The sequence below is a fragment of the Trichomycterus rosablanca genome, chromosome 16 (assembly GCF_030014385.1).
Source record: "Trichomycterus rosablanca isolate fTriRos1 chromosome 16, fTriRos1.hap1, whole genome shotgun sequence".
In the NCBI taxonomy this organism is placed as follows: Eukaryota; Metazoa; Chordata; class Actinopteri; order Siluriformes; family Trichomycteridae; genus Trichomycterus; species Trichomycterus rosablanca.
This window is the reverse complement of record NC_086003.1, coordinates 19,594,700-19,621,389: the sequence shown is the minus strand read 5'-3', so window position 1 is coordinate 19,621,389 and position 26,690 is coordinate 19,594,700. Positions and strand designations below refer to the sequence as shown.

The 26,690-nt window shown below is 39.9% G+C and overlaps 2 protein-coding genes across 2 annotated transcripts; both read right to left on the bottom strand.

The window, feature by feature from the left end:
* Positions 1-2,728: 2,728 nt before the first annotated feature.
* heatr6 (HEAT repeat containing 6) lies at positions 2,729-17,896 on the bottom strand. Its single transcript, XM_063012138.1, has 20 exons — positions 17,675-17,896; positions 15,147-15,254; positions 14,921-15,061; positions 14,628-14,743; positions 14,167-14,281; positions 13,972-14,073; positions 12,892-13,035; positions 11,970-12,259; positions 10,865-11,042; positions 10,552-10,758; positions 9,820-9,919; positions 7,698-8,023; positions 7,495-7,617; positions 6,684-6,773; positions 5,815-5,949; positions 5,564-5,686; positions 5,301-5,425; positions 5,118-5,214; positions 4,482-4,686; positions 2,729-3,771 (listed from the first exon to the last, which is right to left on the bottom strand). The coding sequence occupies exons 1-20, from the start codon at positions 17,894-17,896 to the stop codon at positions 3,146-3,148; spliced, it is 3,573 nt and encodes a 1,190-aa protein (XP_062868208.1). The 3' UTR covers positions 2,729-3,145.
* Positions 17,897-20,881: 2,985 nt separating this feature from the next.
* On the bottom strand, positions 20,882-24,554 carry dynll2b (dynein, light chain, LC8-type 2b). The gene is made up of 3 exons (XM_063011253.1): positions 24,445-24,554; positions 21,732-21,868; positions 20,882-21,363 (listed from the first exon to the last, which is right to left on the bottom strand). Exons 2-3 carry the CDS (start codon positions 21,861-21,863, stop codon positions 21,226-21,228), a joined length of 270 nt encoding a protein of 89 aa, XP_062867323.1. The 5' UTR covers positions 21,864-21,868; positions 24,445-24,554; the 3' UTR covers positions 20,882-21,225.
* Between the last annotated feature and the right edge of the window lie 2,136 nt (positions 24,555-26,690).

Sequence of the window (26,690 nt, the reverse complement as noted above, 5' to 3'; positions counted from 1 at the left end):
TAACCTTAAACTAGTGTGTGAATAAGAGCATGTCCTGTATTAGGATTTATTTACAAATAAATCTGACACGTTAATTCTAGTTGTTTGACAGCAAGGCTGAAGACAGCAGTGTGAAAACCTCTGACTTGCGGTGGAGCAATAAAACCTCTGACAGTAGTTCATTCAATACTTTAAAGTATGTATTTAATCACAAACTACCTAACATACAACATGAAATGTAAAAAGAACATACCGCTATAAACACATATTCCAAATAAACCGACGCTCAACGAAGCGACTGAAAAAAAGTCATGATTTTTGCACATGCGCGTTAATGGGGAAACGGGGAACTGAATTCTCCGTAACACCGGTTCAAGCCCCGCCACCACCAAGTTGCCACTGTTGGGTCCCTGAGCAAGGCCCTTAACCCTCATCATGTTCCACTCATTGTGTAAGTCGCTTTGGATAAAAGCGTCTGCTAAATGCTGAAAATGTAAATGTGTCGGTTCGTGATTCAGTAGTTCATTACTAGTTGCTCATAGGGCTGTGTCAGTCACGTGTGTTGCGAGGTGACGTCACCGCTGTGTATGAAATGTTTATGTTAGCGGTTTAGTGAAAGTAGCAGCAAAGACACTTCATTTATTTTTTAATTCTTTCGAAGTAGTGAAAGCTGGAGAAGCAGACGCGAAATGAGAGGAAACCATACCGCACAAACTCAGCTAGGATGCCAGGGATCGTTGTTTGGATAAATGATCATCTGTTAACAGCATTGATAAGCTAAATGCCGAAAATAAAGTAAATGTTGGTTGCGAGCAGGAACAGCGACCATGTTGCAGTTGTAGCAGTAAATGTTTGTATTGTTCATGCTGCTTATTTTGCACAAAGACTATTTAGTTTTTGTCTGTGTCTATCTACAAGTACAAATAAAGTTCATATATTTGAAATTTGACATAACTGTACTTGATTACTGTCCTGATTTGCGCACGCTATTAAAAACATTGATTCTTTAGTCGAGATGATGGTTTGTTTGTATACTTAAAGGCTTCTGTGCATTATGAAATGTAGGCCTAATTATCATCAGGAAAACAAATAATGCAAAAAACATTTAATGTAAGTCCACGATTTTGTTTTGTGTCCTTGATGCCACTTAAAGCTAACAGAAGCATAAATCAATCTCCCTGCTGAAACTTCCTCTTGGATCTAATTAATATTTTTCCATTCTTCTTTTATTTCTGACAGAAGATTGTACTTTTTTGAATACTGTTCTTTACACATACAGAAATAGGGGCAATTTTATAAAATTTACAGTGTAAATTATACATAGGTAAAGTACAGACGCACCTTACGCAAATTCACGAAACGACCCTATTACGTAGGTCAGGTTCGTGAATCGGAGCATGCGTAGTGAGGCTCCCATTCCGTCTGCGCATGCGTAGTGAGGCTTTTTCCGTGTATGGGTTTAGGTGAATAAGAGCTGTTTTCTTTTGACTTTGTGCTTGTAAATGTAAAAAGAAAAGCATCTATTTTTATTTTAAATTAACAAAGACAAATGTATTCGGTCACTATTAAAAATCCATATAATTATTCACCCAGCAAACAGCTACGAGTTAGCCGCTTGGTGGTGATAGATACTTTACTTATCCCGAGGGAAATTACACCATGATGGTAACGTTGTGAGAAAGCAAAGCACCCAGAAACAAGAAATCTGACCAAAATGTATGTATTACAATATTAACATGATGAATATAAATATAAATACAGAGTGCTTATAGAAACACAAATCACTGCAATTAGCTTAGCAGGCTAACAAGTACCTGTGTTGTTTACCTTGGGTATTAACTCACAGCTGTAATGTCTTTCGTATAGTTAAGTGTACTGTCTTAAATCACAAGTCTTAATTGTATATTTTTCATAATAATAGTGATGGTGTATGAGTTGTTTGGGTTTGAATCAGTATCTCAGCTGTGAACTACTTGGCTAGGCATGGACACCTTCACACGGCTATTCTAACCTTATTACTAGGGATGGGCGGATCGATCCAAATATCGATATTATCAATACTTCAGTGTTACTTTTTCTCCGCTACATTCGGTCCATTTTTATAAGAAAGTAGAAACCATGTGTGTACAGAGCCGCTCCTCTCACATCTTACACGCTCACCTCACTCGTTTTGGTGTGGTACCGTTACGTGACTAAGGGCACTGAGAGACCGAACACATGTAGCAGTCAGAGAGGGAGAGAGAGAGAGGGAGAGGGAGAGAGAGGGGGAGAGAGAGAGAGGGGGGGAGAGAGAGAGGGAGAGAATAGGGGCCAAGAGAGAGGAGCTGTGTGGGGATAATTTCAGAAAAGTGCAATGAAAGGGATAAATTATGTTTTGTTATTATGTAATTGGTTCTGAACAAAAACCTCAGACTTAGTTCATTATAGTAATAAATGCCCTACTCATAAATCATAACACACTGCTCTCCCCTACATGAAAGTAAATAAACTGCTTTTATAAGTAAAAAGTATTGGTCATGTATTTACTTGGTATCGAATGGATACAAGATTTTGCAGCATCGCACACCACTACTGATTTGAGACACATACCACCCCACCCACCATGTCAATCTCGGAGACAGATTGCTAGTGTTCTCATTTAAACTGTAAACCTTTTTTATACTGTGCATTGATATTGTTAAATTATACGCTAAAAATCTGTTTCACGTCAGTATTAAGTCTATTATAAAGACATGTTAAACTCATGCACTTGTGAATATGACTATTTTATATATAAGATCATGTCCCCTCATCACACATATTTTGATTTCATTTTCATATTCTACCATAGCTTTACCCTGGTCAGGTTCATGATGGGTTCGGTTTCCCCAGTGTGATCGTGTGTGTGGAAGCCTGACTGGCCAATAGCACTGCTGGGGATTCTAACCTTGGATCCCAGTGGTAGCAGGGTAGCGTAATTTACAATTTAGTTCAAACAAAGTTGTAAAACATTTTAAAAACATCTTAGACAAATGTGTTTTATATATTTATAAATTAATTGTAAGAATAATGCAGTCTATGATGTAGTTTGTTAAATTGTAGACTGTTAATTTGCTGTAAATCATATAAAGATGTGGTTTATGATGTAGTTTAAATTTCTGTAAATCATATTGGCATGACGACAGTCTCATAAAAACTGAGGTGACTTCTTGTTCATCTGTTCAGTGTCTAATGCATCTGATGCTTTCACCACCTCACAGCTCTTCATAACCTCTTTGAGAAACCCGTTTATAGTGGCACGATCAAATTTACTTTCAGCTCCATTCTCCATTTCCAGCTGCTTCAGTCTGTGCAGGGTCTGATCCAGTACTTTCAGTCTGTCAGTAGGCTCAGTCTGCCTTCCTGCATTCATCACACTGTCATCATCATGTCCTGAAGCTAAAGAAACATCAGTGAGGTAGTGAACCAGAAAGCCCTGGAGCACTGGTCTCGACTGGCCGCTCAGCGAAGCTCCAATTGCTGACACATCACTGGACTGGCACAGGGACAGGAGGTGAAGTAGAGCATGGCAGAGTTCAGCACGCAAGCTGGCACAGTAGCGGTACTCAAGAAAATCTTCAGTTTCTTCACTGTGCTCGAGAGCTTGTGCCAAGGCTTGCCAGACTTCAGCAAACTGCTGCGTGTTTCCATAGCGCTCACGGGCAGCAGGGACGGAGAGGGCAGCGGCAGATTTGATACGCACTTTGAAGTTCTTACAGGAAGTGACGATTGACGAGAGAGCAGAGTATGCTTCTTTAGACCAGCATGCAGAGCCTGTGGAGGTTGTGGCAAAGAGCAGACTGTTTTTTAATTTAATGTATACATAATGCAATTTTCTTAGATACACTCACTTGTTACATGCACTACATTGTTATTTATCAGGTAAAACCCTTTTCAAAGGTTAAATGTATTTACATCGGTCAGGTGGTCCAGCAGTCTAATGCATGAGCCCACCACTGCAGAGATCTCAAGCTCTCGAGTTCAAATCTCAGCTCTGCTATCAGCCAGCTGGGCACCTAAACGAACCTGAGGGTAAGTGGGTAGAGGGGATTCCTCATTACGGCTGCAAAACCTGGCAAGGAGTGGAGTGCTTATATTGTTAGATGGGTACAGGGGGCTAATACATTGTACACCAATTTATAACAGGGCTTTGGTCATTCCGTCTCCTCAGACATAGCCAATCATGTCTGTGTTGACCCCTGTAATTGTATAAGAGCAAACACTAGCACAGTGTGCCTGCTAGAACATCTTTTCACCTTCCATATTCCACCTTCCCACATGGCTCAATACATTTAGCCTTTAGTTCTTTTGTCTTTAATAACTAATTGGTACTCCTTAGCAACCAGACCTGACAAGGATAGAAATAGGATCCAAAATGGCTGCACAATGGCTAGTGTTGGTTACTACCCTAGATATTTTCTCTTACTTTTTACTAAATCCTTTACAGTAGGTACATTTAAATAAATATACTATAGTGCACTCACCCAGAGGCAGGGCAGGGTTTTGAAAAGCATTGCCCAGTGCATAGCAGGCATTCCAGCGCACCTTCATGGTAGCATCCCCTCTGGCTGTGTCTATGAGCGCCATCATGGCCTCATCTAGGGGCTGCAAAAAAGCAGGCTTACTCAGATGTACCGGCTGCAAAAAGTGCAGAAGATTCCCCAAAGATCGCACTGCGTTACTCTTTACCTGAAACACAATGACAATATAGTCAGAACATTTACTGAGTAATGGTTTATACGCTCTAACACAAGCCCCATTAGCATTATTAACATAATTTATTGTTGTCTGGTGCTTATGGCTGGTGCAGCGGAACGTCAAAACCATGATGCTCAAATGAAATGTAATCTGTCTTCTTAGTTTGTTTCTGAGACTCAACTTTTCCCGATTCCAAAAAGCCGAACACAACTTCCAATTCCAATGTTATAGTAAAGAAAAATGTCATTTTTATAAGGCTCATAACCCCTTTCCCAGACAAAGCCAATCATGTTTGTGCAGAAGCCAGAATCTCAGCAGTGGTGGGCTAGCATAATAAACTGCTGAACGCACAAATTGTATTGTACCTTTAAGTAGCCATTAAGCAAACCCCCCTGTTAGCTGTCAATATGCTCCAAACGTACCCTGTCCTTGTCTCCGGACGCTTGAGTGGCAGATCTGAGCATCTTTAGAAGAAGCATGTCCGAGAGCTCCTCCTGAAAATCCAATCCGACTGACTCCCTGAGCACAAACATTTATGAAGTTAAAAATGTGCCTACAAATTGAACACAATCCATTACACATATACAAATCCCTTAGTCCCATACATGTTCACGATGAGTGTGTCTGTGAGGTTGCCTAGCGACCAGGCAGCCTTGGCACGAACGTTGGGTGAGCGATCATCCAGGGCGGTGAGAATGGCATTGGCAGTATCAGCCACAAACATGACGTCCTGCAAATCAACAGATGAGAGAGGAAATCAGAAATGAAAGAACTAAATCTCATAAGTAGGAATGAATTAAGTCAACAGTCTTTTATCTCTACTGGCTGAAAGGGAGTCATTTTTATTGTTTTGGAGCACACATCATACCTCTCTAAGACAGGGGAAAAGAATGTAGACACCCAGTGCCCTGACTGCCGCCGCCTTTACCAACGAATTCTCGCTGTACGTCAGCCCAAGCAATATTGTAATACAAAGAACCTGAGTCTTGTCCTTCAGAAACAAAGAAAACATGGAAAAAAAGCACTGACCTGATGGACTTTACTGAAACTCTGTAATTAAAAAAATGAACCAACTTATTTGGGTATCAGAAAAGCTTTAATGTTGTTTCCATTACTCACGGGAAGTTGGCTGAAGGCTTGTGGTAGGATGGAGGAAAGCGTGTCACATGCGCTGGTCTGTAAGGTCGGGTGCTGTTCGTTCTGTAAAGCTCCGATCAGTGGACCAGTCAATACCTCTGACCAGAACTGCACCACCTGTCCCAAACAAGGCCAAAAGGGCTATTATGAGTATCAACGACAGTGGTTCAACAAGGGACAAACCTCAAACAAGGTGTCGGGCAGCTAACGAAGGGCATCACACCTGGTACGAACCAACAGAGAAGCTAGTATGGCTCATACTGTGAGCATTTGGGGTTGCAAAATAAAAGTAGCTTTAAGCCGTTAGAATGTTAAATGGAAAAAAAATTCCATTTACTGAAAATACATAAATGACATTTTAAGTTTTTCTATTTTAAAATATGTACGTTTGGTGCCCAGGTGCCGCAGCGGGATATTCCACTAGCACACCAGCACAGAGATTCTGAACACCCTGTTCGAATCTTGTCTCCGCTACCGTTCAAATGAGGCGCCATCTAGCGGGCACAATTGGCAGCAGACAAAATTGGCCACGGAGTCTGCTGGGTGGGAAAAGGCCAGACTAAGTGGGTGGGGTCTTCAAACGCTGTGTAAGGACTCTAGTTAGCAGTCCCGAGACGCCTGTGCAGAAGCCTCATGTGCGAATGAGCCGAAAGCACGGGCGAAAAAGAAGGGGTTGAGGGACTGCGCACGCATTGGAAGGGGCGTGGAGCAAGCAAATATACCATCCTCGAACACAATCGGGATCCTCAGCAGTGGAGGACTAACTGACTATGCTAAATGCATAAATAAATAGAAAAAAAATAGTAAGTTTTTTAAAAACATAAATCACCTATACACCTATTCGAACCTACCTGGGACACGGGCACAGGGCTGGCACTCTCAGGGGTGTTGGCGTCAGCTCTGTATTGCTGGATAATCCCAGTACCTAGTTCCTCCAACAGCTGTGAGAACATGCAAAACAGCAGTACATTAGTAAAATAAAGAAAAAGGGACACAAAACAAAGCCAGAAAGTTCATTTTAGACACAGTAAATCATGTGGGTTTTTTTTCCTTTTTTTCTAGAAATCTAGTCATTTCCAATTCCCGACTGTGAATCCACAGCTGCTTGCACAACCCCTGATCTGATCAAAAATAGCCGAGTAGGATCACTACATGATCCCTCCAACACACGTCCAATCTGCAGCCGCTTATCATCTGCCAGTGTTGGATTCCCAAACAGAGCCTTATCGTGTACAGAGAGCCATGCTAAGCTCCATGTAAGTGCCATGTGTGTAGCTGCCATGTAAACACTGTAGAAAAATCAATCATAATAATAATTATGATTAATACAACACTTAAGTAAATTGTGTTGTATAATTGACGATGGGCACTGGAATCTCAGGAGACATGTCCGTCTGAGACGATAGACTAACATCTGTTGGATATCTCATCACTCCTGCAGTTACAGCCTCTGTTGCCTGGTCAATGGCGAATGCACAGAGACGGGGGATAATTGAAAGCAGTGTGCGACTATGTATGTAATACTGAGCCCTGGGTGAACCTGTCTTGTGCACATGAAAAGATGTGGTTAGTTACTGCACATGTGTCTGAAGGAGGCTTTATATAAGGCATATAGTGACAGGCCCCTTTTATAAAACACTTTTTATTGGAAGAGTGCATCACCTTAGCTCCATGTAGCTGTACAGAAGGGTCCTGTTCCCGGAGACAGCAAGCACTAAGCTGACCCAACTCCAACAAAGATGCTTGTGCCAAAGAGAAGTACCCTTTCACCAGATGAGCAAGAACCTGGGAAACACATCCAGACATCAGATAAGATCGTATTTAAAAATATAATTAAAATCTCTTGTTCCTAACTTTTTACTTACCTGTAGTGCCTCAAGACGGACAGGTGAAGGCTCCAGGGAGGGGGCTGACGCGGTCGTGTCACTGTCCGAGCAGGGCTCCTCTCGCGGCTGAGTAACCAGAGCCACACACACCTGCAGCAACCAGCACTGAGTCTCCGCTGTCCCCTCCAAGCCTGGACTGGAAGTGGACACGTTGGCATTACGGTCTCTATAGCCAGCTTGTGGAGTGGTGCCTCCAGGGTAAGATGAACCAGGCTGCTGCAAAAGGAGCTGCACCTCTGGGAGGGGTGCCTGTGCTGAGAGCAGCGCGCCCAAAAGAGTAAGGCTGGACACACGCACGTTTACATCTGCCAGATAGAACAAAAAGATTGTTATTATTGCCTTTTAGTATATTAATGCCTGGTGCACATTACAATATTTTTAAATGGTGACCAAGTTAAAAATTATAGGAGGAAAGATATACATTTTGTCATCAACACACAATATGTTTGTTTGTTTGTTTATTAGGATTTTAATGTCATATTTTACACTTTGGTTACATTCATGACAGGAACGGTAGTTATTCATTACACAAGGTTTATCAGTTCACAAGGTTATATCAAGCACAGTCTTGGACAATTTAGTGTCTCCAATTCACCTCACTTGCATGTCTTTGGACTGTGGGAGGAAACTGGAGCACCCGGAGTAAACCCACGCAGACACGGGGAGAACATGCAAACTCCACACAGAAAGGACCCGGACCGCCCCACCTGGGGTTCGAACCCAGGACCTTTAGCAAATTTTGCTAAATTGTGTGGTATCTTGCCCATGGTTTGTTTGTTTGTTTATTAGGATTTTAACGTCATGTTTTACACTTTGGTTACATTCATGACAGGAACGGTAGTTATTCATTACACAAGGTTTAACAGTTCACAAGTTTTAATATCAAACATGGACAATTTTCACAGTCAATCTCCAATTCACCTCACTGCATGTCTTTGGACTATGGGAGGAAACTGGAGCTCCCGGAGGAAACCCACACAGAAAGGACCTGGACCGCCCCACCCGGGGATCAAACCCAGGAACTACTTGCTGTGAGGCGATAGTGCTACCTACTAAGCCACCCATCCGCCATGCCGCCCATCTTGCCCATGGTAGATGTTCTATTCTGGGGTAAAATCAGTGTGTAAAACATTTACCCTCTCCAATCAAAATGCAGATTTCACTTCCCTGACACCAAACCTGTGCATGTGTGGGCATTAATTAAGACAACCACTTAAGGATTAACTAAAGATGTTAGGGATTAATACATTTACATTTAACAGCTGATTTACTGTACAAATTAAGAGTGGAAATGAAACTGTGGACAACACACAGTCACACTAGGTGAAGAAAGAAGGTGTTGAGCTGAACATCCCATTTTGTGCATTTGAACATTCACAACACACACCAGTACATATCATTACAGAGCTTCTGGTCAGTAGGTAAACAGATGTGTAGTACATATTAAGTCCCAAAAAAAAGGAATTTTATACATTTATCAGCCGTAACATTAAAACCACCTGACTAATATTGTGTAGGTACCCCCATGCCACCAAAACAGCTCTGACTTGTCAAGGCAGTGACTCCACAAACACTTTGAAGGTTTGAATTACAGGAGGGGTAATAAAAAATTTATACTTGGACCTCCCCTTCCAAAAAGAAGATAAAAACAACAGTTCTGGGTTGGGGGGTCGTTAGTTAGCTAGTATATAAAGTTTATATGTCAGTGTATAATTCACACTCTTCTAAAGGTGTCATGTGTTATTTGGAACCAATACATTAGCAGCAGATCCTTAAAATTCTGTAAGTTGCAAGGTGGGGCCTACATGAATCGAATTTGTTTGTCCAGCCCATTCACAGATGCTCATTCTGACTAAGACTTAGGAATCCTGGAGGCCAAGTGAACATAGTGAACTCTTAGTCACGTTCTTCAAATCGTTCCTGAACAATTTTTGCTACACAAAAACAATCCGTGGTCTTCAGTTAATGTGACACTTCCAGACCACTACATCTAGCAGTGATGGTTAGACGTCACATGCTTTATTGTATAACGCTCTTCTCAGTATACCGCGTATTTGTACTGCATTATAATTTTCTGTGTGGGAGAGAAATGCTGACTCACCTCTGTGCCGGATGTATGGGCGGATTTGTTTCCACACTGGGCTGAGCAGTCCTGGCTTTAGGCGCTTGTAAGGAACGCTGGACACCAAGTGGGCAAGGCACTGAAACACAGTACACGTCATTACACACAAACCCTTAAACGCAAGATTATGTTTGTAATGGGGGGAGAGGGGGTTGTGACATGGTCAAATCTCTGTCAGGGTACACTACCGGTTGAGAGTTTTAGAACACTCGCTTTACTCAGTTTTTTTATGTCCAGTGAATACACTGAAAAAACGGTTACTATGGTCAGTCTTATAACAACCATAACTCAATGTCAGTGAACACAATTTTCTCTTTTTAGATATCCCATTCCAAAACCATCAGCAGTAACATAAGGTCGGCCTTCCATTTGAACAAGAAGGCCTGGCTCATAATCAGTGGGTTCAATGGTCAGGGCTCTGTGCAAGCCACTAGTGTTTCTCCACACTAAACCAGTCAAGCCATGTCTTTATGGAACTTGCTTTTGGGTGGGGGGCATTCATGTTGAAACAGGAAAGGGCCTTTCCCAAGCTGTTGCCACAAAGTTGGACACATAACTTATTGTATAAAATTGATTTTTACACATCTGTTTGGAATGGGTAGAGTCAAAAGACCTGAACTTAGTAATTAGGAGTGTCTTCATACTTTCAGTCATATATTAAATCCAGTGATATAACCTAGTACTGTGTGTTCTCAGGCTGTGTGACGTTACCTTTATGACCTGAGTTAGGGTCTGAGAGGAGGACTCGGCCAGCAGCGCGAGCAGAAGGCAGCGGTGCAGCTCTCTCAAGCTGGCAGCCAGTGTTGCAGAAAAAGGTGTAAAGGCTTGACGAGGGGCCCCAGTGTCCTCAGCCACCGAGAGAAACTGACGGGAACCTTCTAGAAAAGCTGACAGCACCTGTAGCGATGCCGCACGCACCTGTAAAGTGTTCACATCAAACGAGTGGATGAGCTAGATTTTCTTCTAGCTTATCTTATCTTCAATTTAATCTTCAATTAAAATGTTAGCCAACATGCCATACTACCTTGGGAGATGGGTCTTTCAAAGTAATGGTGACAAGGGTAAGAGAAGGAGGGCTTCCAATGCCTGGAGTATCAGGAATGAAGGAGGACCAGTAGCCATACAAGACCCGTTTGTCCACACATCTTACTAAGGCTAAAAAGCAATGCAGGGCGCTCTGGCGCACACGAGCCTGGTACAGCCTACACAAGATGGAGAAGCCAAATCATGAAATCATTTCTGTAATATAAAAAAGCTGAACCCTGTGTAAACAGCAATTATTTAAAGTCTACATAAACAATAAAAAACTGTATTATCACTTTATCACGATTTGGGCAATACAAATTTAGTTTTATTTCATGTGAATTTTTACCAGCTTTATCTTAAAATAGGTCGCAGCAACACTCGGTACAATGCTGGAATACACCCTGAACCAAGCACCAATCCATTACATGGTTTTGGCCAACCCCCCTCCTCAGACATATCCAATCATGTCTGTATGGCACCTCTTTGAAATCGAACCCAGATCTTATCTGTGGTGGGCTAGCGTGATAGACTGCTACACCACCCAAGTGCCCTGCTATTGCATCCTGTAAAGTATCATATTCAGGTCTGTAAACACAGACCCTATCCTCAGTCTGATGGTTTGCTTAGTCCATTGGTTTATCAGACTAGACATTAATTCATTATGGTGATAAATCAGAATAACGCTCAATAAAACTGGAGTGACCCTTTGCTCTAAAACAATGACTGGACACAAACCAAGACAGCATGACCCCCCTTCCCTCCCACAAGCATAAGAGAGCCACTTTAGACTATAGGGGGTCTAGCATTTGAACCAATGTCATCTTCTTGGTGCCATGAAAGCCACAGAACACTTTCCAGTTCAGTCTTTGGGGTAATAATGAACCCTCTTTACTTAATCAGGGTTTTCCCTTGACTCCTGTATGCCAAATTTCTAACAAAAGTAACAGTAAAAAACACTCAGACAAAACAAGTAACAGGTACATGGCTAGCAGGTGGAATATAACAGACCAAGATCTAAAGGAAACCTGGATATACTAATAAATACATTAAAAAAAAGGTTTTGGGAAAAGCAAACCAGGATGACTGGTTTTACTAAATCAAACCTGAGTTTAGACTGCATTCCCCCCTCAGGGTCAGAGAACTCAGAGTCCGAGCTCCCTTTCTTCCAGGAGGGGTAGAGTTGAGGAGTCGCTCCTGGCTGAAAAGGTAAACTGAGGTCTGCAGATGACCGAGGCCAGACGTTGTGGCCCTCTGCTCGTCCTGATTCACCACCTGCTCCACTCCTCAGTGGCCTCAAGCTCAGCTCATCATCCTCACGCTCCTCAGCTCCTCCATTTGTCTTTTCTTCTGATCTGGTTTTCTTTCCTTTGCCACGAGGCTTTCGCTTCTTACTCTGTTAGAATCAGAAACAGATTCAGAAACTGACCTATTACCTCTGTGCTGCTCTCTGGTCCAGTCTAGGACGTTTGAACAGGTATAATCACACATTAATCAGCATTTCTTTTTTTTTAATGCATTTTCTCCCCTTTTTCTCCCTTTTAGTGCATCCAATTGCCCGATTGCGTCATGCTTCCTCTCCACCAATGTAATCCCCGCTCTGATTGAGGAGAACGAAGCTAACCCACGCCCCCTCCGACACCTGGGCAGCATGCCGTATGCATCTTATCACCTACACTTTTGATGAGTGCAGTGCAGCTCAGCACTATGTACGGAGACACACACCCTGAGAGCACTCTTTTCTCATCTCTGTGCAGGCGCCATCAGAGGTCGTAATTGCATTAGTTATGAGAGAGAGACCCCATCCGGTTTAATCCCACCCATATCTGAACAACAGGCCAATCGTTGTTCATGTGGCCGCTCAGCCTAGCCGGCAGGCAGAACTGAGATTCAATACGATGTATTCGAGATCCCAGCTCTGGTTCCAGCGGGTGTTTTTACCACTGCGCCACCTGAGCAGGATTACTCAGCATTTCAGCATTGCATTTTTAACCTATTTATAAGAGACATAAAAATCTTTTAGCCTACCGCTGGTGTTTTTTTCTGTGCTGGTACATCTTGGGAAGGTTCAGCTTTGGTTACAGGCATGGTGTCATATTGGGGAAGTGGTGCTGGGTATAGAACCTGAGGCATTTCCACATTTATCCCTGGCAGTCCATAAAACATGAATTTCTAGCGGAAACACAAGTCATTCAAGACAATGCTGTTAGACTTGGCATCTTGGCAATGCAATATGTACTAGTGTGTCAAAAATGGTAAATAATAGCTTAATAAATGTTTAATTTAATTTTATCAACCATTTTATCTGGTCAGGGTTGAGGCGAATCTGGTTCCACCAATAAACACTGGGTGCAAAGCAGGAACACCCTGGACAAGGCACCAATGCATGGCAGGGCTTGGGCCATCCCCACAGCTTTCACTACATGGCCAAGCACTTGTAAATATACATCAGAACATTATGTCGAACTCCATGAGTATATGGACACCCTGCCTATTCACTAAGTATGGATATTTAGCCACACCCATTGATAGCAGATGTATAAAATTAATTCTATGCTTGACTGTGCCCTTGTGAGCAAAGCAAGGTACATAAAGGAAACCCACCCAGACACGGGGAGAACATGCAAACTACACAGAAAGCACGGACCCCTCCACCTGGGAATCGAACCCAGGATCCTCTTGCTGTGAGGCGTGTGGATTACAGCTTCATGACTGAGCCGTTTTTCCCTTTTTTCCCCCTTTACAGCAGCATTCAAAGTTGACCAGGGCAGCTCTAGCAGGGCATTTATTTATGAACTACTTTTTGGAGGATTGCATCCTATGCCCAGTTCTTTAAAATGACACATTCTACTGCCAATGTTTGTCTGTGATTCGTGTCTGTACGTATGATTTCATACACCGGTTAGCAATGGCTGCATCAAAAATAGACCAATCCACAAGCTAGAAGCGGTATGTAAATTGTTTGGCCATGTAGTCTAGACTGTTATTGCATTTGCCTAAAAGCTTCAATACAAAACTACAGCAGCAAACACACCTGGTTATTGGTATTACTAATTATTCAATAATGATTTGATGCTTCTATAAAATATATTTGTCATGTTGTGTTACCTTCAGTACAGCTAGTAGTGAGCCTAGGTCCTGATCGGTACTTGACTTCCATTTCCCCCCATTTAGAAAATAATGTATTCCCTTTAGGGCAGTTTGCAACAACTGAAATGAGAAACAAAAAGGAATTTTGAAGGAACAGTTTGAAAAAACAAGAGCAAAAGAAAGTTCAAAGAAACACTTAAGTAAAGAACTGACCGTACAGTAGACCATGTCATCTACATTGGGTGGCTTTGGTGATTGAAGGGTTTGTAGGAAGCTTCTGTAACACACCCCTTTGTACAGGTCCTCTAAATAAGGATAGCCTGAAACACTTACATGGATAAACAGAAAATGATATCTTATGAAGCATTATTCTAGATCAGCAATCCCCAACCTTTTTTTACCACGGACCGGTTTCATATAAGATATCATTTCACGGACCGGCAGAGACATGTTATGAATTCTTGTCAAGGTGTCTGCATTAGCAATGGCTTATTCACTAATATTCTACTTTATTTAACCCCAAACTCTCAGATTTTCAATTACACTTTATTATTTTCCAACAGTGAACACTAGTACCAAAAAATACTATTACCAAAAGTGCATCTTGTATTCAGACCACTTTATAATAAAAACACTCAAAAAATGGGATTTTGCAGGTTTTTGACATGACTAACCCAAAGCAGAGGTTGGCCATGCAGTGGACAGCACAGCGCCGGAGCTCAACATCACTCTGACTGGGGTCACCATACTTCAGAAGAATGCCAGTCTGCCCAAGGAGCCCTGGAATGTGCTAGAGAAAGACAAGCGAGCAAAGCTTAAACATCAAACATTACACAAACAATAAAAACAAGCAGAAAGTTCACACACACACACACACACACACACACACACACACACACACACACACACACACACACACACACACACACACACACACACACCTTGTCCTTGCTTGATCAATTCCTACCTGTTGGCACCTGCCTCCATTGCCGTAGAGCACTGAGGAGAGTGCCAGCATCAGCTCTGAGTGTGTCCACACGCTGCATGTTTGCAGAGCACGTGTACAGTACGACACAAGCTCGTCCAGCGCCTGCTCATCCACAATCACCTAGAAACAAGCAAAAAGACAAGTGTTTTTTGAACGTTGTCAGACTGAATAGAGAAAATAGGTTTATCTTGGAATCTGGATGTACCTGTAACTGGTTTAGCAGCTGGTGAATTAGTTGGCACAGTTTGACGACAAGATGCTCTTGGCTGTAAGGCACCAGGCGGCTTGTGTGTACAAGCAATTTGCAGGCATCCTGAGAGAAAGAGGGTAGAATAAAGGCTTGTCGACAAGCTATGTGTTTTAGCCTATAAACTTAAATACCAACGATTTATACAAATTCTACAGAAGGGGGAATTATATATTCAAAACGTTACATTTTCTCAATCCTAAACTGCCCAGTTTAGCTTAATTACACCTGTGGCATTAAAACTGTGACCATATTTAATCCAAGAAACTTAAAGTTAAGGGCCAACAGTTGCAGCCAAGCAGTGGCGGGGTTTAAACCAGCATCCTCTCCATTTAGTTGTCCAGACTGTAATACAGTCTCCACTATGTCCTTAGATTCCTGTTTTTGGCAGACAGAATTAGAATGTAATGTGCTCTTTGGCTATAGCTTATCTGCTTCAAGGTTCTGTTATGGTCCAGTCCAGCCATTTTCCACTGACCTCCTGTCAATAAGGCGTTACTGCCTGTAGGATTGCCCAGTAGGGTTGGGCGGTATGACGATATTACCGTATACCGCTGTATTTAAAAATGGTGACGGTATTCAAAAATGGTGACGGTATTTTTTAAATGTGAAGCGCCGAATTTCTGCTTCAGGTTTACCTTGAAAACTGAGACTTTAGGACATGCGCGCATCCACAGTGAGGGAGGGGTGGGAGGGGTAGGAGGGGTAGGCGGTTGGAGCTCGCTGATTGGCTGTGGGGTGCTCACTGGTGATAACACAGAGAGACGAGTGAAGAGCCACACTGGCTAGCGTTAGCTGTGAGCTAACAAGCAGAAACTGAAAAACGGCTCGTCTTTTAATTTTTCAAAATCAACATTTTTTATCAGTTCAACCGGAAATGAACACAAGCGCGTGCATGCGCGGACATGTACTTATTTACTAAATATATCTTCAGTGTAAATCGAGCACAAGTGTTGAGAAAAAGGAGCAAACAGTAATAATAACGTTACGCCCAATCCGCTGTTCTGACTCTTGTCTGCCATTAAGAAAAAAGAACGTCTCACCTGTCGTGTAATGTGAATTATAAAATATATTGTCTGGCCCTTTAAGAATGTTATGTGCACTATAGGGCGTAGGGAGCGAGTGTGTAGGGAAGAGAGCAGATTTGTACCGTTTCCGTGCTCGTGTTTTGCACTGAGCTTGTGTGACATGTAAAGTAGCGTTCTCGTTAAACCACTCAAATGTTTGGACTTTGAATTATTTTAACATTATTTTACATCACCGTCATCGCAACATGAACATTTACATTCATATTTTTTGTTACGGTATAGAACTTAATTCTGGATAACAGGCATAACTAATCATACACGTTCATACACTTTTAAGAAATATCTGTAACTATAAACTAAGCAGTTAACTTCTGAAATATATTGAAGTGTGTAGCTGCTATTATTCTGTTTTGTGTGGGCAGAGAGAGATTACAATGCCAAAATGTTATGTGTTAATGTTTGTGTTAAAGTGTAATTGATACACATGCATTTATACTTATGCGTATTTATTATAGATCAGACAAGATAAGCAATGTTTGACGTTCAGATTGTTAAATCTTTTTATAATAAAACAAAAGTTATTTCCTGAAGACGGTATGACGGTATGAAAATCGGCAATATCGCCCAACCCTATTGCCCAGTAAATCAGAGTCAAAAACAGACCTAAGTCTTTTGTATTAACATTTCTTCATTCTGATGTACAGTGGTACCCTGAAACTCAACGTCAATTGGTTCTGGGAGTGGTGTTGAGTTTAAAAGTATTTTTTCCCATAAGGATGTATGGGAAACCTGTTAATGCGTTCCATGGTCTGAACATGTTGAGTTTAAGGGAAACGTTGAGTTTAAGAGAACAAATTTCTCGAAGAAGGGCGTTGAGTTTCAAAGATTTTGAGTTTAGGCGACGTTGAGTTACAAGGTACCACTGCATAACATAAACAATAACTGAAGCTCTTGCCCGTGCATGTATGAATTCATGTACTGTGCTTCTGTCACACACATCTGCCATATGACCGAAAGTTTGTGGACACGGGACCATTATCTTATAGGACATCTAGTCCCAACAACAATGGGAAAAAGTATGTGATTTATTCTATATATTAGATATACCTGTTAGAATAAGGTGTGGCTGAAACGCCTGAACTCAGTACCTAGGATGGATGTCCATAGTGTGAATCAGAAAGGAATATCCTGATGTTAAATATTGGTAGTAGGGATGAGGTGTGTGATGTACTGGGTGAACACAATTAAGTACTCATAACAAGTAAGTGAACTGATAGTTACTGACATTAACCCCTTTTTTAAAGGCAAGTGGCCCAAAACTTTTTGTAATTTAACCCTAGTGACCAAAGAAGCTCCCGGACCCTCCTAAACCAGCTCCAGTGACTCTGTTTAATGATCCAGTCATGATTATAAAAGCAGAACAGCAGGAAATGGAAGCAGATGGTTGAAGTCACTGACCTGTGCTGGGATGTGTTCAACGTTGCAGTAATTTTGGGAGATGAGCAGGTCTAACAGTAGATTTAGTTCAGTTTTAACACTGGTACAGTCTGAGTTTCGAAGAGTTCTAAGTTTAGTGAAACAACGTCGGAACTGTTCAGCTGCCCCAGCGAATCCACTCACATCTCCATTATAGATGACAAACGCTGAGCCTGGCTCACATGAAGCTACCAGAGCCGCCATCATGACCGGCTCTAAACGCAGCTTTGTTGTGGTGCGCACCCGGGTCAACCCAAAATGACATGTTTCAAATTAAAAGTCTCTAGCATTTTATATCAATATAATTTAAAAGCACTTCTTTTGTTCCATGGAAAAGACGCTGTATATGATGGTCATGATATGGTTTCATGGGTCTTTACTGTTCCCCCAAAACAATGAGCAAGGGAACACACCCTAGACAGGGTGACAAACCATGGCAACATGACACTCTCACACAGTTACTCTATCGTGTATGCAATTTAGCCTCATGCGTTTTTGGGGTGATGGGGGAAACCGAACTACCAGGAGGAAAACGACACAGAACCTGCCAAACTTCTCACAGAGTGACTCTGAGGAGAATTGAACCCATGTCTTCTGGAGCCTAAAGGTGTGCAGCCTTACAACCAGCACCTCTCTGCCAGCTTCTATTTTTGATAGTTGTAGTAAACATTTAAATATATCATTGAAAACCAGCTGTTTTTTTTACGAAGAAGGAATATATTAAGCAAATGTAAAATGTATACATTTTTAAGATATCCTTACATTTGATTTAGTAAGAGATAATTAAATAAATGTACTTTAACTAATTTACTACTAACCACACCCATTTCATTACACAGGATGGAACAACCACAGGAAAAACCCAAATTATATATATATATATATATGTATATATGTATATATATATATATATATATATATATATATATGTATATATATATATATATATATATATATATATATATAAATATATATTAGGGCTGTCAAACGATTAAATTTTTTAATCACGATTAATCTCAGAATTTCATATAGTTAATCGCGATTAATCGCATTTAAAATAAATCTGTGTTAATGTTATAGAAAACAAGGATTTTTAGGTGAAATGTTACAATTAAAATGGTGAACACATTTCATGCTAAATGTACTTATGTTAAAAACTGCTGGGACTAGAGAAAACTGTAAGGGAGTTTTATTCACTCACATACTAGGCAGTAATACTATCCAGCAGAGACCCTTGACTTCGTATAAATGTCAGATTGTAGGTTAAAATTTCTCCATCAGCAAACATTGTGAGTGTGTTTTGACCCTTTGGGGCTTCCATAGTGCATGGAATAGCATGCTTGGCTAACGGTATGGCTCTAGCTGTTTGCTATTCGGTACCATAACAGAAGAAGTAATAAAGTTTTCTGCTCCCGACAAGTGTATTTATTTCTTTATTAAGCAAGTGCATCACTACAATGCTCGGTTACATTATGTTAACAAACCGCAAATGAAACAAACGGTGGCAAGTACGACGTTCAAACATTGGTGCATGGTCAAGTCTCAACATGAACTACGGATGACTCGCAGGGCCAAATAGAATTTGCGTTAACGGCACTATTTTTTTTAATCGCGTTAAATTGAGATTGCGTTAATGCGTTATTATCGCGTTAACTTCGACAGCCCTAATATATATACAGTATATATGTAATTTTTTCCTGTGGTTGTTCTATCCTGAATTTAACAAAGTTGCGACATTATAAAATTGATAATAACTGAAGGTTATGTGATGTTAGTACCAACCTATTCCCAACATAATCACAACTTCAATACAACATAGCGTTAAAGATTTGTTTTAGCTGGGAGCTTAGCAGCTTTTCAAAATATCCGAAAGGAACATAGCCTATCTAACAGATGTAGTGTATTCTAAATCTTAATAAAGATACTATTAAGCAATTTAATAGCTTTAATCCTAATTTTATGAAAGGAATTTAGTTTGACACTAAATTAAAGTGTATTTAAAAACTGCATTCTCCCCACTACAGTTTGTACTGTCACCATTGCTAGTGCACCAGTTAGTAAATTCATTTTATTTAGCTAAAGACAAATACTTTAACATGTACTTAATCTACTCAGTTATATATGTGACACAACTATATTTCTATGGTGCTAGTTGTAGTGTAGGGTGACACCAGTGACGTTAAAATAAAAAAATATTGAAATGATTGTTAAATGCTAATAATGTAGCAAAAGTTAAAATGTAGCAAAAGTTTAACTTTTGACCCAAGTAATTAAACTAAAAAGGTAAAAAATAGTTCAAACTGTATTTGCCATAAAACTGTATTTAGCATGAACATTATTGGAACTCTAATCTTAAATATAAGTGTCATACATTATGGAAACCCTGAATATAAAAATACTGTAGTCTACATTAAAATGTATTACATTAAAAGCTGCTACACAAGAGACATCCCTGATCTAAAACCAGCACACTAAAGCCTAATTATAGTTTATTACTGGTCATGTTGACTATGAAAATGTAAAAGAGAAGTTGTAATCAGTTTTAACAAGTCAACAGAATGTGCCTGTTACATTCTTATGTCATTTTATTAGCATTAATGATTTGCTGTATTAATATATTTAGATTTGTCAGAAAACCATAAATGAACTTCAGTATAGTATCATTACCTTTACTATATGGTTGGTGTTACTAAAATTGACCAAATTGATACTAGCTAGATGTATTAGTCACAGCTTTTAAATATGACTTACTCAAAAGTGAAAGTCCTTGGTTTATAATGAAATATAAATATACATCTGTGGTTACATTCCTTATTTGGTTTAAGTGGTCAAAGATAAAAATAGCACATCACATTTAAATTTTAAGCATGGGGAGCAAAGTGGCATGGATTTCATATTGCACCACATTGTTCCAAAGTACAACCTTGCCTTCAGTTAATGTTGGAAGTTTGCCATGCTCTCCCCCAACCCACATTGGAATACTCAAGGAATACTCAAAGGTAATTGCTAGGTGTGAGCAAGTGCATGCATGATGACAGTAGATCATTAGAAGCCCTGTACAGAGTGTATGTCTGCCTTGTGTTTAGTGTTTCCAAACAAAGCAGTAACTGAAGATGAATAACTGAACTCTTAAGCAACAAATATAAGACAAAATTAACCAAATCTTTTCTTAAAAAGACAGACATGATGCATGATGAATCATTCTTTAATATTACTTAAAGGCAGCAGTCAAAGCATTTTGTACAACTTCAGTGCAAAAAGAAAATGCAACTTCGAAAAAAATACTCACAAAAACAGTTGCTTTAACTCAGGAGCAACTACAGAAAAGCAATTGTATTGCAACATATACAAATCAAATATTGTACACGGTCCATGCGCTTATGCACAGCCTTCATAGCTATTCTCTCATGTGTGAGTGTATGTTATGTTTTATGTATAGTGTGTAAGAGATGTGGCCTCAGTCTTCAGTACATCCCAGTCCAGATTTGGAGCTAAAGCTCAAAACATTTGTGATGGAAAGTGACTGTCGATTCTCAGCCTGACTTGAAAAGCAGAATGGCCACTTGACCAAGGTAGAAGTAGATGAAGTGCTTTGTTTCATGAGTCACATAGCTGCCAAAGTTTCGTCCCACAATGCAATGCCATGTCGGGTTGTACTTCTTATCAAACTCCTGTTTAAAAGAAAAAAAAAGAAAGAAAAAAAAACAGGTTTTACATAAACATGGACACATTTGCCTGTCAAACTGAGAAAACAAGTATTTGCTTCCTTTATCTGATCACGTAGCACATTTCTCCACAATTTTACTCAAGTAGGAGAAAAAATTAAAAGGCACCATTTATTTTTATTATACAGTTATCAACCAGGCTCATGACTGTATAAAAGGAGCATGTTCTGTTCACAGCCAGGGAGCAGGCCAAAAAAACAGAAAATGAATCAGGTTTTCTACTTCTTTCCAATCTCATAATAACCATTTGAAATAAAGTGTAGCCTCTCCACCCCCTCCCCAAACATCTAACAATACCTACTAAAAATAGTTACCTTTTTGATGTAGGCAGCAATGTCTTTCTCTATATTGTACTTCTCCATGGCCTGTGTGGCACAGTCCACAGCATCCTGCTGCATGTCTTCAGACATATCAGCATTCTTTATCACTGCCTTTCTGTCAGTCATGGTGTCTACAAACACCACAGAAAACAAATAAAAAAAACAGTATTTAACAGAGGCTTAAATCCAAAGCAACTTAAAACTGTGACAAAATACAATCCAAGAATGGCAATCTGGTGGATGTGGAGCATGAACCAGGGACCTTTTGAATACTTGTCTGTTAATTTAACTACTTAGCTGCAACTGCTCCTAAAGCCCAGCTTCTAGCTACAGCTCCTGGGGCCAACTACAGACACCACATTCTACCAATTCTGGTTATAATTAGCCCAATTCTGGAGTTATGGAATGGCAAACAAACAACAATTTAATGGCAAGTTCTGTCTGGGATGGAAACTGGCCCAAAACACAGGCTCAGTAACTGGTTCCTATGTTTTTTAATCTGACCATTGGCTGGATTGTACGCTTTTACTGTGTTATTCTAGCTCAAACTAGCCTGACTTATGCCCTGACCACCATGTTTAAACCGTGTTCGGACAGGACATGGATACATGAAAGTGATATATATAAGACACTAAAACTTGTTAAAAATACATATTCTGAATGCCAAGCTAGTTAAAATGTGTTAATAATCCCACATTGTTCCTAAATACACAGCAGTTAGATAGTTGTTAGGAAAAGAAGGAAAAGGGAATTTACAAATATATAATGTAAAGAACTGGATACTTGTATGAGGTTTGAGATACTTCATTGGTTTGACTGTTTAAATTACAGAATTACTTACATTGTTTAAAACTACAAGTTTGGGATACTAGACATATCACATAAGAGACGTAAAGACCAGTTTGGGGTACGTCAGGGTTTAAATGGCCAGTAAACCTTTCAAATAGCCATTTAAAGAACTAGAGCAGGTACCAAAAAAAGGAACGAACACTTACAATTTACTAAAAAAGAGGCCACCTCACTCAAGTCTCTCCTGTGTTCATCTCAGGAGAGGATTACAACCAAATAAGCAAACCAGTTGGTCTAACAACAGGATGTAAAGGGGTCAATGCCATTTACAATGTGCCCTTTTGATCAAGTGCCAAACAATGAATGGGTAAAAAGTATTTAAGTGGACAATTTGAGTTTTAGTGGGCAACACAAGGTCATTTTTTCTTTTGCATCATCAAATATTTTCCCTGGTTCGTTTCACAAAGCAGGGACCAATAGGATGTTGTGGGCAGCCAGACGAGTAAGCCAGCAGAAGTACAAGTAATCTTTATAGTGACCTCACCAACATGATAATTGCATCTTGCTGCTTTAAAGTGAGCAGTATTTACATCTAATTCAATAGATGATGCCACAGTCATGCCTCAAAACCTGTATACTCATGTTAACGCCCATGGTTTTGGAATAAGATGTGCAACAAGCTCATGGTCATGTGTCCACATGAGTACAAAATTAAAGAGTTCAAGAGTTGCCAAAGCGTGCTTTATGAGACCAGATTACATAATCCCAAAAATTTTAACAGTGTGTGCAAATTGTACATCTTCATTCTTTTAGCAGAGAATTTTTGAGTAGGCCAGATGAGCAGAAATGACAGCAGTGCAGAACAATAATTACTGCTGTGTGTAACTGTTCCTGTCACTACAACTCTTTTAAACTGCTGTCTTATTTCTGTCTTCCATTATCATGACAGCATGTTGTGAAACCTGTACAGGGATGATAACTTGTGGCTTTATGACCTTTTCACTTGTAGATCATAAAATCAATAGCACTGGTTGGGATGTGTTGTAGCTGTGCACACAGTTTTATTTGTGTTTTAGAACTTTTTTGAAATGAATATTCACAGTCAATTACTAATTTTAAGTTAACCAGGTGTATTGAGTTTCATTTGTTACATTTGATGAATTCTCCTGATAGATATAGATACAAAACCAAGAGACACTGTGTTAATTGAATAAAATACAACGCTGGTTAAATAATTGTTTTCAACCATTTCACATGTTAAAATGAGTTAAAAGCCCATGTTTCACGACATTTAATACCTACACTTTTCAACTATACGAACAAATCAGATATAAAACCAATGTGTGTGTGTGATGTGTATATATACATAGCAATTCAAACCTTGTTTCCTTTAAACAAAGGTGTACCAAACATTTAAAACACTGTTTTTTGGGGCTTTAGATTTATATTTACAACAGTACAGAAGTGTCACTTGTCTTAGTAAAAACATAAAGAAAGTCTATTATAAAGGTGTTTTAATATGTGTTTAATTGCTTCATATAAGCACATTCAAGTCGTACTAAATATGACTCTGTATGATTTTAAAATTAAAATTGAAAAGCCTAATGCTTATAGCTTGCTTTATTCCCTTAGGTGGATAACTTCTAAAGTTAGACATAATAATACAATTATTTTAGGAGACAAAAATCCTCGCAAATAACCTTTCTGACAAGTACTTTCTTCTCGTTGCAGCAAGCAGTTTTATAGCAGAATTAATAACTGTAACCTCGATTTTAACACGATGAATTCAGCTGCCATTGCGTGGCGTTATTTGCATGTCATGCTTTTCCAATACAAGCACTTCTCAAACTTGCCAGGTAGTACAGACAGACTTAAGCGAACAACTTACATGCAAACAATAAAATAATACATGACCTACCTGCTGTTGTTATTGGTACACTGTATAATTCAGAGTAGCGTTACAACGTCGCACTTCAGCACGCTAAAACCACTGACGCCGTTTCAACAACTGCGCTCGTTGTACATGCAGCGCATGCGCTCATCACTCACATTCTACTGCACGTCATGAAAAAAAACGAACAAACCACGCCCATACCACTGCAGCCTCTCTCTGATTGGCTAACGCGCCGCTTGTAGCCGCATGTTACACGCGTTCTCCTTTAGCTTTCTACAGCCCGCATTTTATTTCCTCCCACAATGCATTAGGAAGGAGTAAACCCCCAGAGAGCATCCATTCATTCCAGTCTGTGCTAAAACGAACCAGTGGTGCTTTATCTAATTTAACCTTTTATCGAATCCTACATGACTTATTATAAGGATGAAGAGGCAAATTGTATCACAGGGGTTGATTAGGATATACTCATTTAGTACTTTATTATCAAGAACCCCAAATCCTGCTCAGAGTACAAAATAAGGAAGGGCTACAGACACAAAAGGGAAATTTAAAGTAGCCTGTTTACCTTGTACATGAATTTGGAGGTAGAAGAAAACCAAAGTTGACACGAGAACAACTCAAAGCACCTTATACAGAATGACCAGATGTAAGACTTAATCTCAGATCTAGGGACCCAAATTGCTGTGCGGTACCCACTCTTTCCACCAACCACTGTGCCACTTTTCTTAAAGTTTTATAATACATTAACACAGTAATCATATACTAATGATACTGTATATCTGTACAGGTTAAATGTAACTTTTTTTAAATACATAATTCATTTTCATTAACTTTCTAATCCCAGTCTGGGTCTTGATGGGTCCATAGTGCACTCACAAACACTTGGTGCAATCCACTTTTTGACTTACCCACACAAAAAAAGCATTTTAGAGAATTTACTCTACCTGTTGCATCACTGTGCTAATGTATTTTCCCACTTCCCACAAGGTAGGAAAACACCTGAACAGAATGCCAATTCACTGCAGGGTATAACACATCTACTCATGTGTTATGAGTAGCCAATTCATTTCATTAACTGCATTTTCCTGGTCAGGGTTGTGGTGGGTCTGGCATTAGTGACAAACTTGGCGCAAGGCAGGAAATATGGACAGGGCACAAATCCATCGCATAGCCAACAATGTCTGTGTAGATGCCCAAGGTGTGCCAGAAAAAAGTACTTTTTTTTTTTATCTAACTGCATTATAACTGCTTAACGTACTCTGGACTACACTGTTGATTTGACTAGAATTACATTTCATGAACAGGTTAGACAAAAATGTGCTCACTGGCAACAATCAATGAGGGCTTGACATTAAAATGAATGGTTATACATATGTATAATAACCTAACCCCTGACATTATGGTTGACCAATGATACATATAATCATGGACTTGGAGTATCAAACTCAAGTTTTTGTCATGATCATTCGAGTCCTTTGACCAAGCATCCACAATCTGCAGAGTGAGCTGAAAAGCATATCCACTGAAAGTATCTAAGAACATGAATTCTGTAGCAATGTAGTGATCTTAAATTCCTGCTGTGTAATATGCAATTTTATCAAGTATTAGAAGACTCAGTATTGTTATGTTGGGAAAGGGAGGCTGTTCTATGAAATACACCGGTGCCAACAGTTGTCAGTGTCGCCTGTTTTTTTCAACAACATGGCAGTGCTGATTGACATATTTTCATGTCACAGTTTTCCTTCCAACAAAAACCCAAATGCATAAACTAATATGATTTGAGTAATAGTGTTTTATGGTAATGAGCCAGCACCCAGTTTAGGGTGTATTCCTGTCCTAGGCCCAATGTTTCCAAGTAGTGCTGAAACCATGACCAGGATTTATTCTACTCTTAACATGAACGGATTTCACTTTATTAATGTGCATCACTAAACAACTTCTTTCATATTCTGATATCGTCTATAATCATACGTGTAAAATGTTATAAGCCATTAAGATGCATGTTGAGTTTTAAGTGATGATATACTGGTGTACAGAATATACTTTCATTAAGATTAGTTACCACCAGGTACATTTTCTTTGCTTCTGACAATGTGTTCCTTAGGGCAATTGAAATGATCTCCATCTGCCCCTACCCTGTACAGAAGACACCCCTACATTAAACAAAGCTTTATCACAGCATACCGTTTGCTTGTCTTGTAATTAAATGTGCTTTTGAATGATTATTGGAAATAAAGGCACAAATTAATCCTGAACACTAAATGCTATAT